Below are 21,018 nucleotides of genomic sequence, written 5' to 3' on the forward strand. Positions count from 1 at the left end.
GTCATGGTGCACTGCAGAATAACTGAGATATGTCTAGTTATACCAAAGCCAAGTGCTCTTCAATGCAGCACTAAATGCCTTGGGCAATATTCTAATATTTCCAGTTAAATGCTAATTATTTCAAGATCTCACTGAAGTCATAGAGCTTGATATTTTAGTGGGACAGATTCGCACACTTGTTTTAACATCCCAGGGGCAAGTTTTAAGCCAGAAATGAACACAAGCACTGAACGTTCTCGTTTCTAACCCCAGACACTGGGCAATCTAAACCCTTGCTACTGTCACATTATCCTGTGACTTCTTTAGTGAGCTTATTTGACCATAAGGTAAGCCTTCAGTTGTGAAGCTGTTGTTGAGTCAACAGAAGACAGATTGAAGTAGTAGCACTAAGAGAAGCAACAGTTCCTTAATTTATCCCAATGAAATTTTATCTTTCTAGTGACTGACCACAACAAAGATGTCAATTATATAAGTTATTTTAACAAATTAAAAACAACAAAAGCCCCCACCCAACACACATTTTCTGGGATTGTTTTTTTAGAAAAAAAGAACACTTTTTTTTTGCTATTGTAATTCAATAATTTTTTTCCTCAGGAGTATTTTTAAAGTTTCATTTCTCAGCTCATAGATCAGCATATTGGTTTTTTTTGCTATCCATTTCTTTCCAAAATGTATGAATTAATAAAAAGTCAGATTTTGCCTTGAAGTGCTTTATCTGCATTAGCTGGTGTAGCTTCCTAGTTTTAATTCAAACGTGTGATGTAATAACTCTTTGTTAAAAAAAAAAAGTAAAGAAAAAAAGAAAGAACAACTCAAAGCACAGTAAACTCAATAGTGTTGATGACTATATGGGTAACAAGAAGTTCTCTATCTTCTCATAGATGTTTTTCTTTCTAGAAAATAGACTGGCTCTGTTAAGAAGGTCAGAAAAATCTCTGCAGCATATGTAAAAGACCCTGAAGCTGTTAGTGTTGAGAGCTTCCGTGAAGCTGAGAGTCCTCTGTCAGGGGAAGGAGGCACATTTGAAGAACAGCATTGCGAATTACAAGCAGCCTCCAGGCATGATGAGATGATAAGCAAAGTGCAGGCATGACCACAGTCAAGTGAGCTCCAGTTCATAACAATGTGATTAGCAGTGATTGAAATTTGATTTTAAATTCTGCTGCTGATTATGATATTTCACCAACTTGTAGGGAGAGTCGTGTCCAGAAAGAACAAGCCTTTGCTGAAAGACATTTCTGCCAAAAGCAACCCAGCACAGTTTGCTCGGTTTTGTGTGTGGGCTTTGAATGGCTGAGATTGCTTAATCAGATTCTCAGAATTGGGGATCATCAATTTACTTTTGATTTTATCAGCTTAAGATAACAGAATATTTTGAAAGCACACATGAACTCTCTAGCTCTCCGATTCAAACAAAAAATAAAACCCCAACCAAATTGTCAGGAAAGATATAAGGATGAGTTCTTTAAAATTACCTGCCTTACTGAGGAACACTAGTTTCCTTATCAGGGATCAGAAGATCTGTGCCAAATTGCTTTGGCCCTTTCAAAACTCCTGCCCTGTTTAACTTTCCCACTAATTTAATTTTGCCCTCCCCTATGCTCATTGTCATGCACTTCCAACACACAAATTGGTTTGTATCACTTCAGTGGCTTCTGATCAATATGAAGTCTTTACCAGACCAAAATAATGCCTTTTTAGTGCTGATTAGTTATATAAGCTCAATGATTCATACACTAACAACATCACTGTAATGAATTTAAGTAAGCTTATCCAAGAGGAAAAACCTGGATCTTTCACAGCATTTCTTATGTTTAATAGTTTGCGCCAGCTCTTCTAAGATGCAGGTGTTGACACGTTTCTGGTAGTACTGCTGATTTCCCAGTAGATGGCAAGCTTTACTGCAAAGAATTTTACTGCCAAACAGCTCATCTGCATCAAAAGGATTTAACCATGGGGTAAAACGCTTGGCACTAATTCATCTCATAATTAGATTAATGTACAAATGTTTATAAAGAGATTGATAATTACCTCAAGTGTCAGTCAGTGTAAATCCAAAGTGATCACCATTTTGTTTCCATTTTTCTAATGGTACATAAAAGTTTTAAGACTATGTCAGAACAAGTCACTCCTGAAGTGACCTTAATTGCTTAAGAGCGAAAACGACTCCTCTGCATGTTTGAGCTAGAACGTGAGGCCTTTTCAGGTTATCCCTCTGTAACCTTACCAAAAATTAAGCCCCCGAAAACACTGAAACTTTTCCTCCTTCTTTTTGCAAATGTAGTAGAGAATATTCTTCAACCATGAGCTCAAACTGAGCCAGCCTTTGCATCAGACACCACCATAGTCTGCCACATCACATCGCAGAGCACAGGGTGGTTCAGCTTCCATATGCTATGATCTTCTTCCTCTCTCATGGCCACATAGCTCTCAGTAGCTCAATAGGTTCCCAAATCCATCCTTCCACATCACCCCAGAGCAGCAGTCTCAACTAGGTGGAAAATGGTGCTCTAACCAGCAGTCCAGGATCCAAGGATTTTCTGAAGCACGTAGGAAAATGGCTTTTCTCAAAAAAATCGTGGGAATGTCCTGGTGAACTGTGTACCATTTGATAGCCACAGTATGATAATTGCATACCCTTTGATGATAACCTTTTTGAGATGCAGTTTTGCTTCTGGGGCAAAACTACTGTATAGCATCCCCAACAAAAACTCTTGTTCCTAGCCTTTAAATCACAAGTAAGCTAAAACTCAACAGTGATTACATCTCTGCTAAGGCCTTCAGAACTCTTGTGTTCCTCCATAACTGTAGAAATAATAAAAACCATGGTATAGTGCATTAGAATGAAGATAAAACTCCAAAAGCTTTATTGCTTTGCTCTAAACTTGTAGTACAAATCAGACAAAAGCTTCCTCTAGGGAGTAATGAATTTATTGAACTGTCAATAAATTGGCAATTCCTGCATAAGAAGTTTGTTTTATAAAAGCCAGAGGAGTTGAAATTAAGATACTAGTTAAAAATCTAGAAAAGGTTTTCTGTTTCATGTATTTCCCATTGTGGTGTCACCTTGGAGACAAATTGGTTGCCTTCACTACAGACTGTGCTGTTAGGGCTTTCTCTCCTCTCATTTTCCATCCACTATTACTGCCTCAGAGAGCTATGATGCTTTTTAACCCCTGCTCAAAGCTGGTATGTTGCTATCAAACCTGCAGACTGGTGAATGCTTCAGTTTCTCTCACACACAGTCATTACAGCAAATTGAGTTGCTGCATGCAAAATATCACTGGAAAAGCAGTAATAATTAACTAAATTGCTTCTCATGTCACAGTGGTCTGACTTAAGAAGCACTTGAATCATTGGCCTCACCTCTTGCAGTTTACACAGTACAATAGTTAGATAATGTTATAACTTAATCATAGTTAATTTCTTCAAATTTGCAACGTTTCTTCAAACATGCACTTTTAATGGATTTTTAAGTAGGTAGACAGACTGAAAGGAAAGCTCTTTAAAGCTGTGCAATCCCAAGAAAAATGTGGGATGCAAAAGTTCCTAAGGAACTCAGTTTTGCTCATTTTTACTGTAAGTAATAGATTGCAGTAAGCTCTTTATTATCCAAGCTAAAGAAAAGACACTAAAAAATGGGTAACATACAAAATTCTGTAAACTAGGACATCAGAACACGCATGAGGGTGTGTTGAAGGGGAGAAAGGTCTATGACAACACTGACGGTGGAGCAAGTCAGTACATTCTGGCCAATGTCTTGAATTTTACATTCAGTGAGAGGTGTGAGCTGGGGGAAGTGCAACTGACACCGTATTAGGATGAAATATCCGCTCCCAGTGCAAAAATGAATGTTAACAGGTTTGGGGATGGTAATTTTAAAGGCAGGCTAATTCAGAAGTACTATTTTTGTCCTATTTTCGTTCAAAGAACAGGAGGTAAATCTCCAGTTTTCCTCCTGCTAATCAATGTTTCGGTTGCTTTCTTAACCAGGTCTATCTTAGCCTGCATTAAATAAAGATAATATTTACCAAGAAGAGACCATACCTTTTCTAGATATTTCTCTGCTGCATCTCTGGTATATATGAGCATGACAACAGCTAAGAATAGTTCAAACAAAAACATTGCTCAAGTTCTACTTATACATGCAACACCCCAAAAGAAACAATCAAGAAACTATTTCTATGTAATCCTTAAGACCACAGTTAGTTCGTTTTAAATCATGATGTCGCTGTTAATACCAATGTTACTACATAAATCTCTATTCCGCTTGTTCAAACAAGTATTAGTTAGGTATTTGACTTGGTAAATGCACGTATTTATGAGCATGGAGCTCATTCAGACTGGTGCTTTTTGTTCTCAGAGGCACTGCCGCTCCTGTCTACACCTCAAGTCAGGAGCCACAACAATGAAGCACAGATAAATTTTCCAACCTCCCCATTTATTATCATAGTGTCATACCTACATAAGCTGTCTTTCCTAAGCTGGTAAAGCCTTCTGAGGCTTTCTTCCTCCACTTCCCCTTCCTGGGAAAAAAACAGATTAAATTATATTATGTATTAAAATACACATTATGAAAACGCACCCTCATCAGCCAGTTTGTATGCTCTGACAATCCCCAGTGGCTGGTTATCCTCAAGTGACCAGCCCTAGCCTCTCACTTTCCCAGCCAGCCAGGGATCTGTCCCAGGGCTTTATCAGCATTGGTCTAGCCCCAGTTATTGATAAGCATCTCTACATGCTGCTTCTCTTTCTGTGCCCCATCTCCTTTGCTATTGTGTTCACCCTCCTGAATCTCAGTTCCAAGAACCAGGAAGAAATTAGAGACTGATGGTAGACGTGTCTGAATTTCTCCAAGAAGTTTAGCTCATCCACAACACCCTGTTTGTAAAAACATACACTGTTCTGCCATTCATTTTCAAGTAACTGCTGTAGAAAACACATACCCTTTGTACTTCCAAACAAGACTCCAGAATAAAAGCATAAACCAACAGAAGAAAATAGGATGTTTATGGGACTATCATATAGATCACTTAATGCAACTTTCATTCTCCAGCCCACTAGTCTTTCCCTTCTAAATCACTACCTTCTCTCCTAAAGGAACACTCAGCTTTATTTCATAGGTTCTTGGCCAAGATATGACTGCTTTTTTTCCCTCCCGTGATACAAATAGGGTTTTTTTTCCTAGCAATACACAAAATATTTGTTTACAGTTTTACCCTCATATTTTGAGGAATGAAACATCTGAATACCATCAGACTTCTAATGTGATTACGATGTTCACTATACAGTAAAGGATTTCTTATAACGTGGTGAAAATCAGTTGCAAAAGAAAAAATCGTACTGGATAGAACTTTTATATTTCAGATCGGATTTTCCAATTTGGTCAGTAGGAATTAAAATACTATACACGCATTTGGCTCTTTAGGTCAGTATTTATATAGTCCCTGTCTTCTTGGTGGTTTATGTCAGTAAATAACTACTTGCCTTTCTTCTCTCCATTAATCACTGTCTATGAGGTTTGATCTGCCATTGTTTCATTTTAATAGCACAGTATTTGGAGGCAACTTCAGGATTTCTTCCACTAGCCTCTCCTCAGCATTCAAAAGTTTGACCTTTAGACCAAGATAGAGGTCTACAGCAAACAGCCCATTTGCAATCATCCCTTTGGCTCTTACCATCTCCACAGCCTTGAGTCAGTTTATATGTGAGTAACAAAATTCCCAGACGTTGTAGGATGAGTGCTGGGGATTAACACTGTTTCCACTGACCCATAACAAAACAATGGCAAGTCATGACAGAAGAAACATGATATTCTGAGATTAATTTAGTGATCAATATAACCCCATTGCACTCTTCACCTATGTCTGTGCTGCATGTGGGAGACCTGATTATAGCACACATAAGTACACAAGCTTCAGACTAGCTCACTTGATATTGTTGGCAGTGAAGCTGTGATTGCAGAGGATTCAGCCCAGGGTCAACACACCTACCTCAGGCACTCAGTACTTGGCACCTTGCTGCTATTGCTTAGTATGCCTAACACTGAATTTAAGGCAGCAGGTATATACCTACATATGTGTGCTATGCTTATCTGAATACAGCTATTTATTTTGTTATGGCGACAATTAATCATGATTTTAAAAATTATACAGTTTCATGGCAAAATTCTTGTTTTCTTTTACTAGAAAGAACATCCTTCACTACTTTCACAGCTGTAAGTCTATCAGTGTTTCTCAGTTGTTGGTTATGAACAATGCTGGTAACATCTCTCTCCTCCTCGACTGGGCAATGAGAAGTAGCTATTGTTATTGTCAGCCAATCTTTACAGCAGGGAGGCAACTCCAAGTGGCCTTTAATTACTGCCAGGAGCTCGGTTCCTGGAGGGTAAGGAACATGGTTACACCATGTTCACCATGTCCTTCCAGCCTCAGAGGCTTGAAGGCTCTCAGAGGGCTATTTTGAACCTCAGTTGTTTGGGAGATTCTTTGTGGTGGAAATGCTGTACAGCTGTCAAATTCAAAATCAAAGTGCATGATGGTTTGAACCACTTACTTGAGCTATAACTGCACCTGAGTCATTTAGCTTTGTTGAACTCTAATGCAAAAAACTTCCACCACAAAAGAATACAAAGTGGCATTGAACTGTAAAATGTGGTTCAACTCCTTTTTCTAGCAAAAAAAAAAATTTTTTTCTTAAATATACCTAAATGCATTCCATATTGTTGGATATCTGTTGATAACCTCCAATATTGTTGCAACTGTACTCTTAATATAGTGTTAAGCAATCCTGACACTCCAGGCCATGGTTGTTGGAAGAGGCGGGAACAGGAAATTACAACCTACTCATATTTTCATAATTGTTTTCATTTTGCATTTATTAGTCTACCACTATGTATCACACAGTTGCCAGCCCTGTTTTCTTCTCGACAGCCAACAACTGGAGCTGTTGGTTTTGAAGCACAGTTGTGTTAAGAATTGCACTTCTTTCACTCTTGGTTACTCCCAGTGCTGTGGAAGTCCTCAGGATTTTGTGTGCTTCTTTTCTAGAGTCACTTTGCATGGGGAATGATTCCAGGTGCCTGTCAAACTCTTGCCAAAAGAACTCTACATGTGTTGCTGGTCATAAAGACGACACTTGCCATTGTGCAGACTCATCAGTGGACAGCGTGGAGGAACTCTGCAATAAAACCTCTGATCCTTGCTTCTCAAACCCTTGTCTTCAAAACGCTACCTGCTTAAGCTCTGCTGGAAACCTCAGTTTTACTTGTGAGTGCCCTGCTGGGTATAATGGACCTACCTGTGAAATAGCCGTCAGTGTGTGCGACACAAACCCTTGTGAGCATGGAGGCACCTGCCAAAATGGCCTGGCTGGGCCCACCTGCCTTTGTAGCGCAGGATACACAGGTACACTCTGTGAAATGGATTTTGATGAGTGCGTTTCTGAACCGTGTCACAACGGAGCGGTGTGCAGGGATGGGGTTGATGAATACTCCTGCTACTGCGTCCCAGGCTACCAAGGCAAGCACTGTGACCTGGAAGTGAACGAATGTGTGTCAGATCCATGCCTGAACGGGGCAACGTGTCTCAACCAGATAGGGCAGTATGACTGCATCTGTCCACTTGGGTACACAGGTAAGCACAATTGAAACAACTTTTTCTTTGCGTCGTGGAGAACCATTGTAATTCATGTTCCAAGTTCAACTTCCCCACACACGCACTTATTTAGTCATATCTGTATTACCACCTTGCCTTCAGCTTTGGCACCAGTGACTGTTGGTGCCTTATGGGTCACCTTAGCACGGTGAACTACTGATATCAAATAGAGAAGGATTAAAGAAATCTCACGTTTACCAAAAACTACAGAGCAGTTTCATGAACATCAAGCTATGTCACAGGGCAGGGTTAACTTTCCTTTTAAAAGAAAGATTCTCAAAATGCTTGTCCTCAGAGTGCTATACATAGTTTTTCGTCCTCAGACAAAAACCTATCTTTGATCGGGTTAAAAATTAGATCTAATTAGACTTTTTTGATTTGCTAATCACAACAAACTGTACTCTTAAATCTACATGTTTCACGTTAACTTCCTCTCCTCTGCCCTTCCCAAAAAGAAGAGGGCTCATTTGCAACTAGAACATTATGTAAGTTAAATAGAAAGAAAATTATTATCAGATTCCCAAACTGCCCATTTTTTGATAATCCCATTTTATATGGCTCCATTTTTAAGGTACGGGTGTGATTTTTCTTGCCTACTTCCTCTACTGGAGAGCATATAATCCTTGCGGGAGACAGCTCCCTTCCAATTTCAAAGCTGTATTCAGGGGTAGGACTGCAAGAGGTAGCACACTGAATCATTAAAAGGAGAAAAGGGGAGGCATTTTAGTGATGGATTGCCAGTCAGGTAAGCAAAGGAGAGAAAAAAAAAAAAAAAAAAAAGAGTCATACAGCAAAAGGGGGAAAAAACAGCTATTGCTTCAAGTGATTCAAATGAATAAGAGATGTGGTTTACAGCTCCATCCCCAAATCCCCATGCAGGAGGGGAAGTCAGAGGTAAAAGCAGATTTCCCCTGTCTGACACAGCACTCGTTGGAAGCCAGCCCTCAGTTAATATCCCTCATGAGCACGGAGAATGTTATTTGAAGGAAGCTTGTTACCTTCCCGCCACCCCGCTGCTGCCAGCGGGTGTCTGAGCCCAGGCCAGCTGAGGAGAAAACTACACAACCAGGGGAAAGCCAAAGAGCAGAAGGAAGGAAAAACCTATTAACAACCAGCATGGTTACCCTGCCATGATCAGGCTCAGCGCAGGCCTCCCGTTGTATTCAGGAAACTGTATTTGTTTAACTGGCACTGTTAGTGGGGTCCAGGCCTGGATCCATAGCCTGGGAACTCGGTTTGAAAGAGACAGAATATACACCTTAGAGACAAAGAGCGAGAAAACATGATAAAATAGTAAAGCCCAAACGAAAAGAAATGAAGATTTAGATCAACACAAACTGCTGGAGGAAACTCACTCTGCTGGAGTCGCTCCACTTTGATCATGAAATGCTGCTGTCTCCCAGGCTGATGCTCCCTACTCTCACCAAAAAGCCAGCAATGTCACTGAGTGCTCCACACTCAGCACAAGCAGAGTGAAGAAATGAGGAGAGAACCAAGGAAGGAGAGGAGGTCTAAAATACAAAGCAGAAGAGGGGGCAGTGTTTTGACATACAGCTCCAACACTGTTTCCAACAGCAAAGAGACTAATCATAATAATCCTATGGAGAAGTAGCAGACTGTTCCTTCAGCAGTACAACACCAGCTTTTAAAGGCTACTTAACAAAATGATTTATCAGAAGCATTCTTTGTTGTTGTTTTCTGCACCTTGCTGTGAGTTGTGCTAAACGCACGAGCCAGAGGGATTACTGGATGAAAGCCCTGAGGTGTCCCCACTGGTAATAAAAACTCTCATTTACTCTGTCAGGGGATCTTGCCAACCATTATTATCCCGGCCTGACACTATGAATTACTGTGGGAAGTCATCCAGACTCATCTCTTTTCCCTAAGATGTTAAAAAGGTTATCTCTCTCGATATGTAGGTAGAGAACGTACAGTAAATGCACAGCAGTAATGTTAACCAAGTGCTTGAGTTACTGGCTGTGGTTGCTACTTGTTTCATGGACGATGACTGCTATTTCGTACGATTGGTATGCTGCAGCACTTCTTAAAATAGCTGAGAAATGTCACACATTATTCTTACACAAATGGAAGAGGTTAGAATGCACCAACAGCCAAAGGCTGGAAAATCTAGCATGAAATCTGCAGTTTCTATGATAATGCTATGCATGTGTGAAATTATTTACAAGACATGTGTCACGCAGCTGTTAAATAATGAAGCTCAATTGGTTTGTTGAAGTTTTGCTGGCTACCTTAATCAAATGCATTTTTTCCTCCATTGCACTAATTGGACTTGCTTTTAATTCACCCCAACAGAGCATGGTATAAGACCCTGTTATTACCCACAACTAGGTATGTTAATCACCTTGCTGGACACAGTTGAAGCCAGTCCTCCATTGCCAGTGAACATTTTAGTGTGAACTATCAGGGGTGCGTGGCAGTTCCAAATCCCAGTCTTAGCCCAAGACAAGAGCAAGAGAAAGTGTTTCAATGACAGACGCAATAGGTACAATGGGCTGGATTTATTCTTGGTGCAATACCTTTTACTAGGGTGTAGGCACAGCTGGGATGAACTCTGTACAACATGAGGAAATTATTCCTGATGAATCTTTAAGTTCTCATGCAGTATTCTTATCAATAAGATGTACGCCATGCAAATATTTAGAGTAGATGCATCATAACTCTTAGGCACTGAAACGCATGCAGAGGTACTGCAGCCTCCACCATGGGATGAAGTATCTCAAGTGCAGATCTCGCTTCCCAACAAGTTCAGTGCAGTAGCGTTGTGGATATCAATAGCAAACAGCATCATCCATCCAACAGCAATGGCCAACAAAGTGGAAAGTCTGTTTCCTTCTCCAGCTTTCACATTTCAAACCAACACTCCTGCCTCACACCCAGGCTGTCAGCTTGCTGCTGAGACTCTTAACTGCAAGAGTCTGACATGAGAGGAGCCCAGCAGTACTGTCGACATTTCAAATGGTTTTCAAAATAAAGATCAGACAAGGGCACATACATCCAAACAGTGCCTGTCGCAGTTCATAAATTCCCGGCACAAAAACCTTTGACTGTATTTAGCCCCACTGTTCTCTGGTTGTGGCTGGTTAGTGCAGTGTTGTAAAACCCATAGCAGCTTACGTCTGTGCATGCCCACAGGTAACTGGTGGTTAGCACAGACCTGTGTGCAAAAAGGACAAGTCTTGCTCCAAGAAACTGAACTCTTCCCTCTGTCTAATTTTTTATGAGCTCTTTTTCTGCCCTTTAAAAGCTGGTGCCTAGAAAATAGATGTCTGACATTTGCCATCCAGATGATGGCACATAAGAATACTGTGTACAGATTGTGGAATTTGGGGACAGTCTTCTGTACCTGCTGTGCCCGAGCACAGCACTGCAGTGCAGGAGAGGTGACCTGGGTACCAATTTCCAGCCATACTAAGAACACGCAGATCCACCTGGAACTACACTGAGCCTGCAAACCTCTAGCATCTTTGAGCAGAAGGTGATTTTACAATATATCTGTAGGCAGGCAAGTCCAAAAATGTTGGCTGTATTCTTTCATCCTTGCCTGCATTTACTTTTTATTGACTGGGGCTGTACAAAGGAGTGCACAGTAGGACTTATTCGAAAAGCAAGCAGTGTAAGAAATAATCTTAGTTCTTCAAAGAAACCGCAAAAGTTATAAATATCACTTATATCCACCTTCCCAGTCTTTCAATTCAAACCACTTGTGCAGTTTAGTATCTGCTGAAACACTCTGCCTGCTCTAGGACAGGATGCCTTGGCTCTTGATGCTGTCGCCCCATGCAATAACCGTGGCTTCTTGGTGCTTTTTTTTCCTTTCTGGCATATGATATTTGGCATACAGCATATTTCTGACAGAATGTTAGACTGAGGCACAAACGCAGAGCTAATCTTTTCATCTCTTCTTCACATATAAGAAAGCCTGGCAGCAGATTCAGTAGAGGCTAGGAATTCCCCCCGTTTGCATGGCGTATTGCAGTGGCTGGATGCATTACACAGAGAGAGGTTTTCTTCCGAGGCAACATTGCCGAAGGCAGGTTACTGGGCTTGATAGATTAAAGACGTGAACCAAAACAACAATGCTATGTTCTCGTGTTAATCGTCAGGCTGTTCTCAGGCCTGTAGTTTTAAATTTGGCTGAACTGAGGATCGGTTGAACAGGGCTTGTTTTGTCACATGATTTTTAGTGTTCGCAGTAAGCTGTTAACAAGCTCTGGCAGATTTACGGTCACTAGACATACTTCTGCAAACACATTGTTTACAATTACAGTGAATTCACAGGGCAATGACCACCGAGGGATTGCTCACTATATCTGGATGTAATGTACATTACCATAAAGCCATACGAGAGCGTTCCTGTGCTTGGGTCTCACGGCAAGTTCCCGCTGAAAGTAGTGGCTAGCTCATCAGTGAACCTTAAACTGGAGGCATGGGACCAGCAACTTCACCCATCCAGTGCTCTATATGTGGTCTCAAGGAACTATAAAAATCTATTCTCTACAATTACAGCAGTAATATTTCTTAACTACTGGAAAAATCAACTTGCACTTTAATATTTAAATACAATGAAAAGTAGTTAAGAGCTAACATCCTCAAGTTTTGTCTTGGCATTCTAAGATATTTCCGGGAATTTGTCCATAGTATGGATTCGATTGGGGTTGTTTTTCTTTTTCTAAACAAAGATGCTACATTCAAAAGGAACAAAATAAATTAGTAATCAAGTAACTGTGCTAAATATTAGCAATCTCAGTGTTTTGAGAAAGATGTTCTGAGTTAGAATGTACAAATTTCACAGCAGTACAGAGCTGGCAAAAACAGCATAAAGAAAGAATTAGAGGTGATCTCCTACATAAATTGCTAAGGTAATACCCATCATCAAAACATGTTTGTTCCCATCTTTTGAAAGCCTGACCCATCATCTTATACTAAAAAATTCACCCCTGAAAAAAAATGGACCCCACTCTCAGGGCTGTAGATTCTCTTTCAAGTAGGAAATTCCCCTGAAAACTATTTACAATACTACTGCTACTTTGGGAAGCCAAATAAAAGATAAGGAAGTCCCTTTAAAAGCAGCAGCTTTATTATAATTTGCCATTTTGCATCTGTTTTGTGGCTGATACTGTAGCTGTTAAAACAAATTGACTTGGCAGATGAAAATTATTTAAAAAAATATCACTCTATTACTCAAAATACTAAGTAAGTGCATAAGCATACAAACCTCTGAAATAATCAAAGCAGGAGCTGCAAGGCGTTAATTATGAAATTTTCTTAATGCCTCCTGGACTGTGCTAGAGATAAGAAAAAGGAGCGTATATTTAACCTGCCAGCTATCATAAATAGCTGTAAACTAATGTTAGAACTGATTTAGTTCTATCAATTATCTCTGAAGAGCAGCTCCAAGATTCTGACCTGTTGCAAACATGGCATCATAGACTGATTTATTTACACATTGCTAAATCTTAAAAAAAATTAAGCAATAAAACACAGCTAAACAGACAGCTTCCCAATGAATTCAATTAACTGTGCAGCTTTAAAGGGACTCACAGAATGGTTAGGGTTGGACAGGACCTCTGGAGATCATCTAGTCCAACCCCCTGCCAATTTAATGACTCTTCTGAGGTCATTAAATTACTAGTCACTTCTGTGTTATATAAATAGGATAGTAGCATGGTTTGAATAATCTGAAAGTTAGTTTGTTCTTTTCCATGTTCAAGCTAACAGAAAAAGTTGTTATTCTACCTATTCTTGTGAATAACAGCTGGTTTGTTCTTTTGTAAATTCTCCCAAGCCTTGAAAAAGCTAGTCTTGCAATGCACATTGAGGAGGAAATGCCTTTTAAAATAGGCAATTGCTTAAAAAAAAAAAAATTATGTGAATATTGTACTTAAAATAGTCCTTGCTGAGATCTCCAAAACTAACTAAGTTTGGGGTTTGCTTGTTTCCTTTGCATCTGAAGGTACAAACTGTGAGCTGGAAATAGATGAGTGCTCATCACAGCCGTGCCTGAACGGCGCGACCTGCCGCGATGCCCTGGGCAGCTTCGCCTGCTCCTGCGTGCCAGGCTTCCTCGGCGACCTCTGCGAAACCAACGTCGACGAGTGTGCCAGCCAGCCGTGCCTCAACGGGGGACAGTGCATAGACGATGCCAACGGGTATGTCTTCTGCAGCCGGGTAACGCTAATGTGAGGTGTTATTAGCGCCTGTCTGCAGACGGCAATGCTACAAGAGCCTGAACTGCCAGGTACCTGATTTCATTTCAAATTGTGGATTTCACTCCTTGATCCTGCACTAGTTTCAGTTTAAATTTTAAAAGGACTAAAAAAATGCAAGTCTGGTGTCAGAGCCAATAGGACAACAAAACATTTATGGCAAAGACTGACCAAGAAATACATTTTTCACATTTGTACTTTTACTTTAAATATTTACAACATGTTGTTTGTCTGGCCCTGAGGACCGTTATTTAGAGATGAAATCTCTTTCTAATGCTTGACAAACTTTAGTTTCCAAGAGAGATGTGAGAGTGTATAAAATTGAATTTGCCAACAGCAGCTGCCCACACCGACAGGCAGAAGCATTACAAAAGAGAGGCAGAGAAAAACTGTAATAATAGTAACCATAGTAATAGATATCATTAGGAACTGTGTCAGGAACTTTACAGGCATATAGGACAACAGCTTCTTATTCAAAACAACCTGCAGTCCATGGGCAAAGAAAAAAAAAAATAAAAAAGAGAATACAAGGCAAGAGAAAAGTGAGCTTCTCCACCTACTGTTAATAGCCCTACACAGAGGTCCGAGCACAGCCCAGGCAGCCAGAGCTCTGGCATTCATTCATTGATAGTGGCTTTGCATGCTCAGCACGAGGTTCCCAAACCAAAAATACATACGTATAACTCAGTCTGAAAGTTCATAAGTGAATTCATGCAGGCGCTCCTCTCGCCAGGATAAGATTTGTCCTCTATTGTGTATTTTCCAGTGTTCATAAAGCAGTTTTGAAGATTTTAGTGCCCCAAAAATCAGTCCAAAAAGTCATGTCAGCAAAAGGCATGCTTGCCTTGAATGAGAGGGGGAAAGAGAACGTGTTCTGGGAATGAGCTTTTGTACAGTGCAGTGACATGGCGTCAGCCCTGTGGGGCTTCTTTTCAGCAGTGCTGAATGACTCTGAACAGGACTAAACAATTTACTATTTTCCAGGGCAGCTAAAGCATGACAGCAGGGAGAGGGAGGTCACCTTGCACCGGGCTAGTTCACAGCAGACACACTTAGTAACCTGCAAGGCTTTTGAGGATGCACACACAAGGTGAGCAACTGGGATGCTCATTCAGGCCAGACTTAATCCCACTCATTTTCTCCTAGATTTAAAGCTGAGGTACATGTAAGAGCAATTTTAATTGGGTTGTAATACTGCAGGATATCTGGAGAACGATTGGAGCTTTTTCACATTTGTTACATGATGAAAAGGGTCGGACAACAAAGCAATTCAAAACAGAAGGGTGCCTAGCAATTTCCTTCCTTTTGTGTATTTTTTGGGTTAAATGAAGAATTGTAGTCTTTAAACAGTAATTTTCCTTTTCTCACTATTGCTACAGTACAACTGAGGCTTTTCTGTGTGCCACCAGCTCTCACAGAAATATGCGAGGTGACAGATTTAGTATTTAAAGCCATAAATATGAACACCAAACCAAATTCTCTCCCAAATTGCAGACCGATTCTTCCAGTGAGGTTTCATGAATGCAACAAAGTAGAACTTGATATCTTAAAAAAAGTTTCACATTATTGCACATTTTTATTTAAATTCAACGATTTATAGCAGTGCCTTAGGTGGACCTACGAAACCTGGTGTGCACAGGCACAGGGGATGCCTCAGCATGCTCCAAGCCTTTTTTCCATAGGAAATATTCCCAGGACCTTCAATGCTCTGTTGATTGCATAGGAGAGAACATCTGCACGTATTGCTTTCTGCATATTGTGAGAACATCAAACAAGAAACCCAAAAAATATGTTAGGTAGAGTATCTAAGTTTATCACTCTTAATACAAAAAGCCGTCTGCTCACTCAGTCACAGCCTGCCCACAAGCAGGGCACCCTCCAGAATCCCTGAAGGTTGACAGCGATGTCAAACACTTAAAAAGACCCGAGAAAAAAGGCAGGCAGGTGGGGCCTCACATTAAGCAGTGAGTTGCGAATATTCCTCCCTGCTCCATGATTCTGGACTAAAGGGAAAAAGAGCATGGACCAAGGCAGAAAAAAATCTTTCACCACCAAGCTGAACAGCACCGAACTGAAGGCACATGGAGGAAACGTGTGAAAAATACAGCAGAAGAAAGAGACTTCTGTTTTGAGAACATACCTCGGAATGAAAATTATTTTTCTGATTCATATCTTCCTCATTACTTTTTATATCCTAAATTCAAATGCCACCTGGTCTAAGTCATCTCTGATTTTGATTTAAGAATAATCCATACACTAGTAATAAACTGACCTGCCAGAAGTTTCTGCTTATATACACTTAAATAGTGTAGTAAAAAGTTTATGCTTTTTGGTCTGTTAGACTGCAGGAGCCAGTTGTTCTCTGATGTTCCCTTACGTTCAACAATTTCGCTTTCTCTCCGTGTATTTACTCCAAGACTAAGACTTAGATATTAAGCACATAAATTGTCAAATAAGTATCCTTATCTCTTGTTCAGCAAGATTCCCCATGATTTCAATTGTACAATAACCAGTGTATCATTTTAATGTAAAATAAAAAAAATAAGAATAAATTTTTGTTTCTGATAATTATTATTAGACACAGATCATCCAAGCATGCACATTTAACATAGTTATCTTGCAAAGGCCTGTCTTTTCTTATGACACGTATGAGTTGACCTTATACCTTATGACCTAAGCATAGGAGTTATCTATTTTATAATAAGTTTACCTGAAAAAAACCCACAAACAAAAAACCCGAGACATTACTGATTACCTGCACATTGTTCATTTATATATACTAGTTTGTTTACATCTAAACCCATAATAGTAACATTGTTATCAAAAGGAAGCTCATATTACTGTTATTATTTGAACTATGCAAGCAACTGACATTTTTGTTCTAACCTAACAATAAAATATTGTTTTTCATCAAAGAGAAAATATCACTTAGTCAAGGGACAGAAATTGCCTTATTTTTTTGCCAGTTCAATTTCGAGCAGTCTAAGACTCACTTACTGCCTCTCCCCTTTTCATTTTGTGAATAATGTGAAGCCTACAAAAATTGCATCAGAAATGACAGAAACTTTTTTCCCCCCAAATCAAAAATAGGATAGGAAAAAAAAAAATAAATCATTCTTAGAAGAAATGATCTGTCAAAACCAATTTGAATTCGCAAGCAGGTTTTTTCCCCAGACAAAAACACACATTTCAGGGAAAAGCTCATTGTTTGTTCCCAATTTCTGCGGTTTCTCCCAGAGCACCAGATGGTGGTCTTGAGCCTGGACGCAACTGTGCAAGCTGTTAGCCAAGGCTACACAAGAAGCCTGCGCAGGTTTGGGAACAAAGCCCAGATCTCCTGACTTCCAGCTAGAGTGAACATTGCATTCTGTTTTGCAGGTACAGCTGCAACTGTACTGGTACTGGATTTATGGGCCTGCACTGTGAGACCCTAACTCCTTTATGTTGGTCACAACCATGCTACAACAACGGCACTTGTGAGGACAACGCTGACAATTACACATGCCAGTGTTGGCCAGGTAAGCTCTAAGTTCCCCTATAAACACTCTCTTTCCTTGTGTGGTAGATATGTCCTCATTTTTTTTCTGATACAATAAAAAGGTGAAGCTATATAACCTTAAAAGTACCTTACGGGCTTGTGTTTAGATGGGCTTCACTCATCATGAGTCAGAGCCCTATGGGTAAGTTGCTCTCTTTTCCAGCTAAGGATTGATTTCCCTGCACAGCAGAAGTGGGCAAAACCAAAAGCGCCAGTATTATGAAGTCACGACAGGAGATAAGTCAAAGCTGGGATCCATCTCCCAGTTGCTTAATCCTTCAACCCGTGTGGTACATGAATCACTGCTGTGGCTGACCCTCTTTTAGTCTTCATTAACACGACCTTTAAACCAGTCTAAAAATTTACTTTTCAAAGCAAAATGTTGTCTGTTTATGAATTAAAATTAAACTAGGCGTCACATCAGGGAACTGGTCTCTTTCATATTACCAGTGCAAGTTCTTCTGTCCAGCAGTGTAGGGTGAGACATGCTGGGCTGTGTTCTCCTCTACCAGTAATGCTTGTGTATCCAGCCGTTTGCAAAAAGGCTCCCACACCCCAGTGGGGACACAGATCCTATGCTCTTGAGAGACTTTGTGAATCTTTAAGCACACGGACTAACTGCAAGAAGTCTCTGTAGGAAGTTTAATGTCCATGTCCTTACTGAGGATGCAGGAGCATAGCTCACTGGGAGGAGTAAATGCCACAGCGTTGTTGGACTACATGATTCTTGGTGCATTAGAAATGGAAAAATTAGGCAGAACCCTTAGTGTTTTCCAGAAATCTGGGAGTCTTGTGGCACTTCAAACTCCAGATATAGCACTTTATGAACACCAAATAATTTGTACTCCCTGGCCTCCTCTGTGTTAGGGAGGCGATGCAAAAAGAAAACTCCACAGAGCCTGAGAACGTATCTACACCACAATGCAGCACCTCGTTATCCACACAGATCTCCACCTTACTTCCTAAAAAACACCAGAGTCTGTGGAGCCCAGCAAAGCTCAGCTGGCTAACGCAGCACAGCCGCAGCAACATCCTGCTGCGCGGCCCCGACACAGAGCTGCCAAGAAACGCTCACACCTTCAAGCAGCAGAGGAAACCTTTGAGCACCCGACGGAGTCTGAAACCAAACGCATCTGCTATTCACAACGCTATTTTCAGGGCTGGCATGAATGGACAGCACATCAATTAACCGCCTTCTCCCGGCTCCCCGCAGGCTACGCGGGTTCCCGCTGCGAGGAGGACATCGCGGAGTGCAGCAGCAGCCCCTGCCTCCCCGGCGGCGACTGCGTGGAGCTCTCCTGGGCCGCGCCGCTACGGCAGCGTCCCCCGGCCTGCCGCTGGCCTTCAGCTACGACAAGGCCGAGGGCTACATCTGCAGCTGTAAACCAGGCTTTACCGGTAAGGAGCCTTCGGTGAAAGCTTCGGGCATGATGTGCTGCAGCACCCTGCGGCTCGGGCCCGGCCGGGAATAAACCTTCGGAGGGAGCGGGGTGTTTTACGGCGCCGCGGGGCGAGGGCGCCCCCTGGCGGTCACGGGGCACGCCTCAGCCGCCGTTTGCGGGGCGGGAAGGGCGCCGGCCGCGCGCGCAGCGGGCGGGAACCCAGCAGGGCCCTGAGGCAGCGGCTCTGCCACGGCCTTATCTGCAAAGCTTCGCCATTCGTAACCGCCATAAACTTCAGTTCGCGGGCGTTTTATCACGAGTTTGAAATTCGCTGTGCACAGGTATTACATTACATGGATGAAAACAATCAATAATAGATCGGTATTTTCAGAAAACAACCACGAAACAAAACCCTCAGGCTCTGGGTGTCCTCACATAATCCTATATAGCGGCACTGGGGACTAGCAGGAACACTCCATCTGAGCACAAAGCAATATTTGTATAAATTTGGCAGTGTAGTGTGTTGGTGATGTTCTACAGCTTAAATGAAAAATAATTTCAAGTTGTGCACATAGCTGTGTTCTTAAGGAGAAAAAACCTATCGAAATTAGAGATACCCATGCTGAAGTTTGCGTTTAACACAGCCTACACTATCTAACACAGCCACAAACAAGAAGGGTTTGGATTGCACACACTTCTAGGTTTACAGTATTTTTCTGTCAACTCCATTCCCTTTTTTCCTTCTGAAGGAAACAATACTTAACAGCTAGATTAGTTTAACTGGTCTTTAGTTTCTCATTCCACTCATCTCCTGAGCAGCTTACAAACCTTCCTGTGTCTCCCAGTAGGTTGCATGACTGACGTCTCCAACATAGCAGACACAAAGGTAGATGGAGAGGACAGCTTTCACTCTGAATTCCCAATTTATTTTTCTTCAAAGCAGCATTGAGACTCGTTTGCTTTTGTTCCATCCCTTCCCCTTGACTGTCCTTCCCTATCCTGTCACTAAGTGTTGCTGTTGTACTTTTGTTCTGCCCAAGAGAACATAATAAGAGGCTTCTACTAAGGCTTGTGATAACCCCCGGCTGTCCTGAGCACCCTTACCTCCTCACAGGCTGCTTCTCTCTCTTTGCTTCCTTCCGCGATGTCCAGCTCTCAATTTCTTTTCCTCCCCTCTTGCCTTGATTTAAAAACTCCTGTGCTCTCTCAGACAATGTGGAAGGTATTTCCTTGTTTAATCATCATCCTTTATCCTCCCTCTTCCTTATCAATTGCCGTCACCTGGCTTGTTTGCCTGATTTGGGTCGTGATCCTGCTGGTTTCATTTACATGGGGGACTTCTAGCCCCCAGGGAGTCGATGGACCCAGGCAGACTCGAACTGGTCTGAAAAAAGTGTGTCAGAATCTATTTAAATATATTAATCTTAAATCATTTTTTTCAATAGGTAAGCTCCTAAATCACAATGCAGGACTCTCCAAAGTATGACTGAGAGAAGTCTTGGAGACCCTGAAATTTCTGCTGACTTTATAAGCCAACAACATTAAATTTTTTAAAACCTTATGTAAGTTTAGTTATCCACATACCCGTTGGATGCTATATATAACTTTCACTAGAAAAAAACTCAAATAGTTATTCTTGCCAAACAGTGTGCCCAGACAGCTGGAGGCAGGAAGAACATAATCTTTAACAGGGGACGGCTGTAAAGCTGCATGTGAAATGTCATTTCCATAACATGCTGCAAAGTAATGGCAAAACAAGGTTATCTTGCTGCTCTTGTCAGCTCTTTCCCTGCCTTTGTTTTTCAGCCGGGCCTGAATTTTAAACTCTTTTCTTGCTGGCCTGTGTGAGATACAAGTAGGCAAGCTATTTGCATATTTAGAGAGCAATGGGAGGATGCTCTAACTGGCACTCAGCATCCTAGGCTCCCAGGCTTTGCTCTAGCAGCCCTTAGTACAATGCAGCCAACCTCCTCAGTCCTCCCAGTAGCACTGCACATTTCTCTCTAGCCCTTCTCCTTCCCTAAGTTAATCTGCAATGGAAAGTAGAGCCTCAGCCTCCATTGGTATGTCAGAAATTGTTGACAAAAGCTGTGAGTGGAATGGAAACATTCACTTCTGATGGTGATAAGTAATTTCTCCAATTACAGCCAAATTCATAATAAATAAACCACATGTTTTAATGGGAATTAAGGAAGATTTAGGATTAAAGTTGATGG

General features: G+C 41.2%; 1 protein-coding gene across 1 annotated transcript in view; it reads left to right on the plus strand.

Moving 5' to 3' along the window:
• Positions 1–21,018, plus strand: part of CRB1 (crumbs cell polarity complex component 1) — a 117,528-nt gene that overhangs the window by 37,030 nt on the left and 59,480 nt on the right. Inside the window, 5 exon segments of the mRNA XM_068406628.1 lie at positions 7,050–7,634; positions 13,630–13,825; positions 17,261–17,400; positions 18,634–18,725; positions 18,728–18,818. Coding sequence (XP_068262729.1) covers positions 7,050–7,634; positions 13,630–13,825; positions 17,261–17,400; positions 18,634–18,725; positions 18,728–18,818 — 1,104 coding nt within the window.

This window comes from Nyctibius grandis, chromosome 8 (assembly GCF_013368605.1).
Source record: "Nyctibius grandis isolate bNycGra1 chromosome 8, bNycGra1.pri, whole genome shotgun sequence".
NCBI lineage: Eukaryota > Metazoa > Chordata > Aves > Nyctibiiformes > Nyctibiidae > Nyctibius > Nyctibius grandis.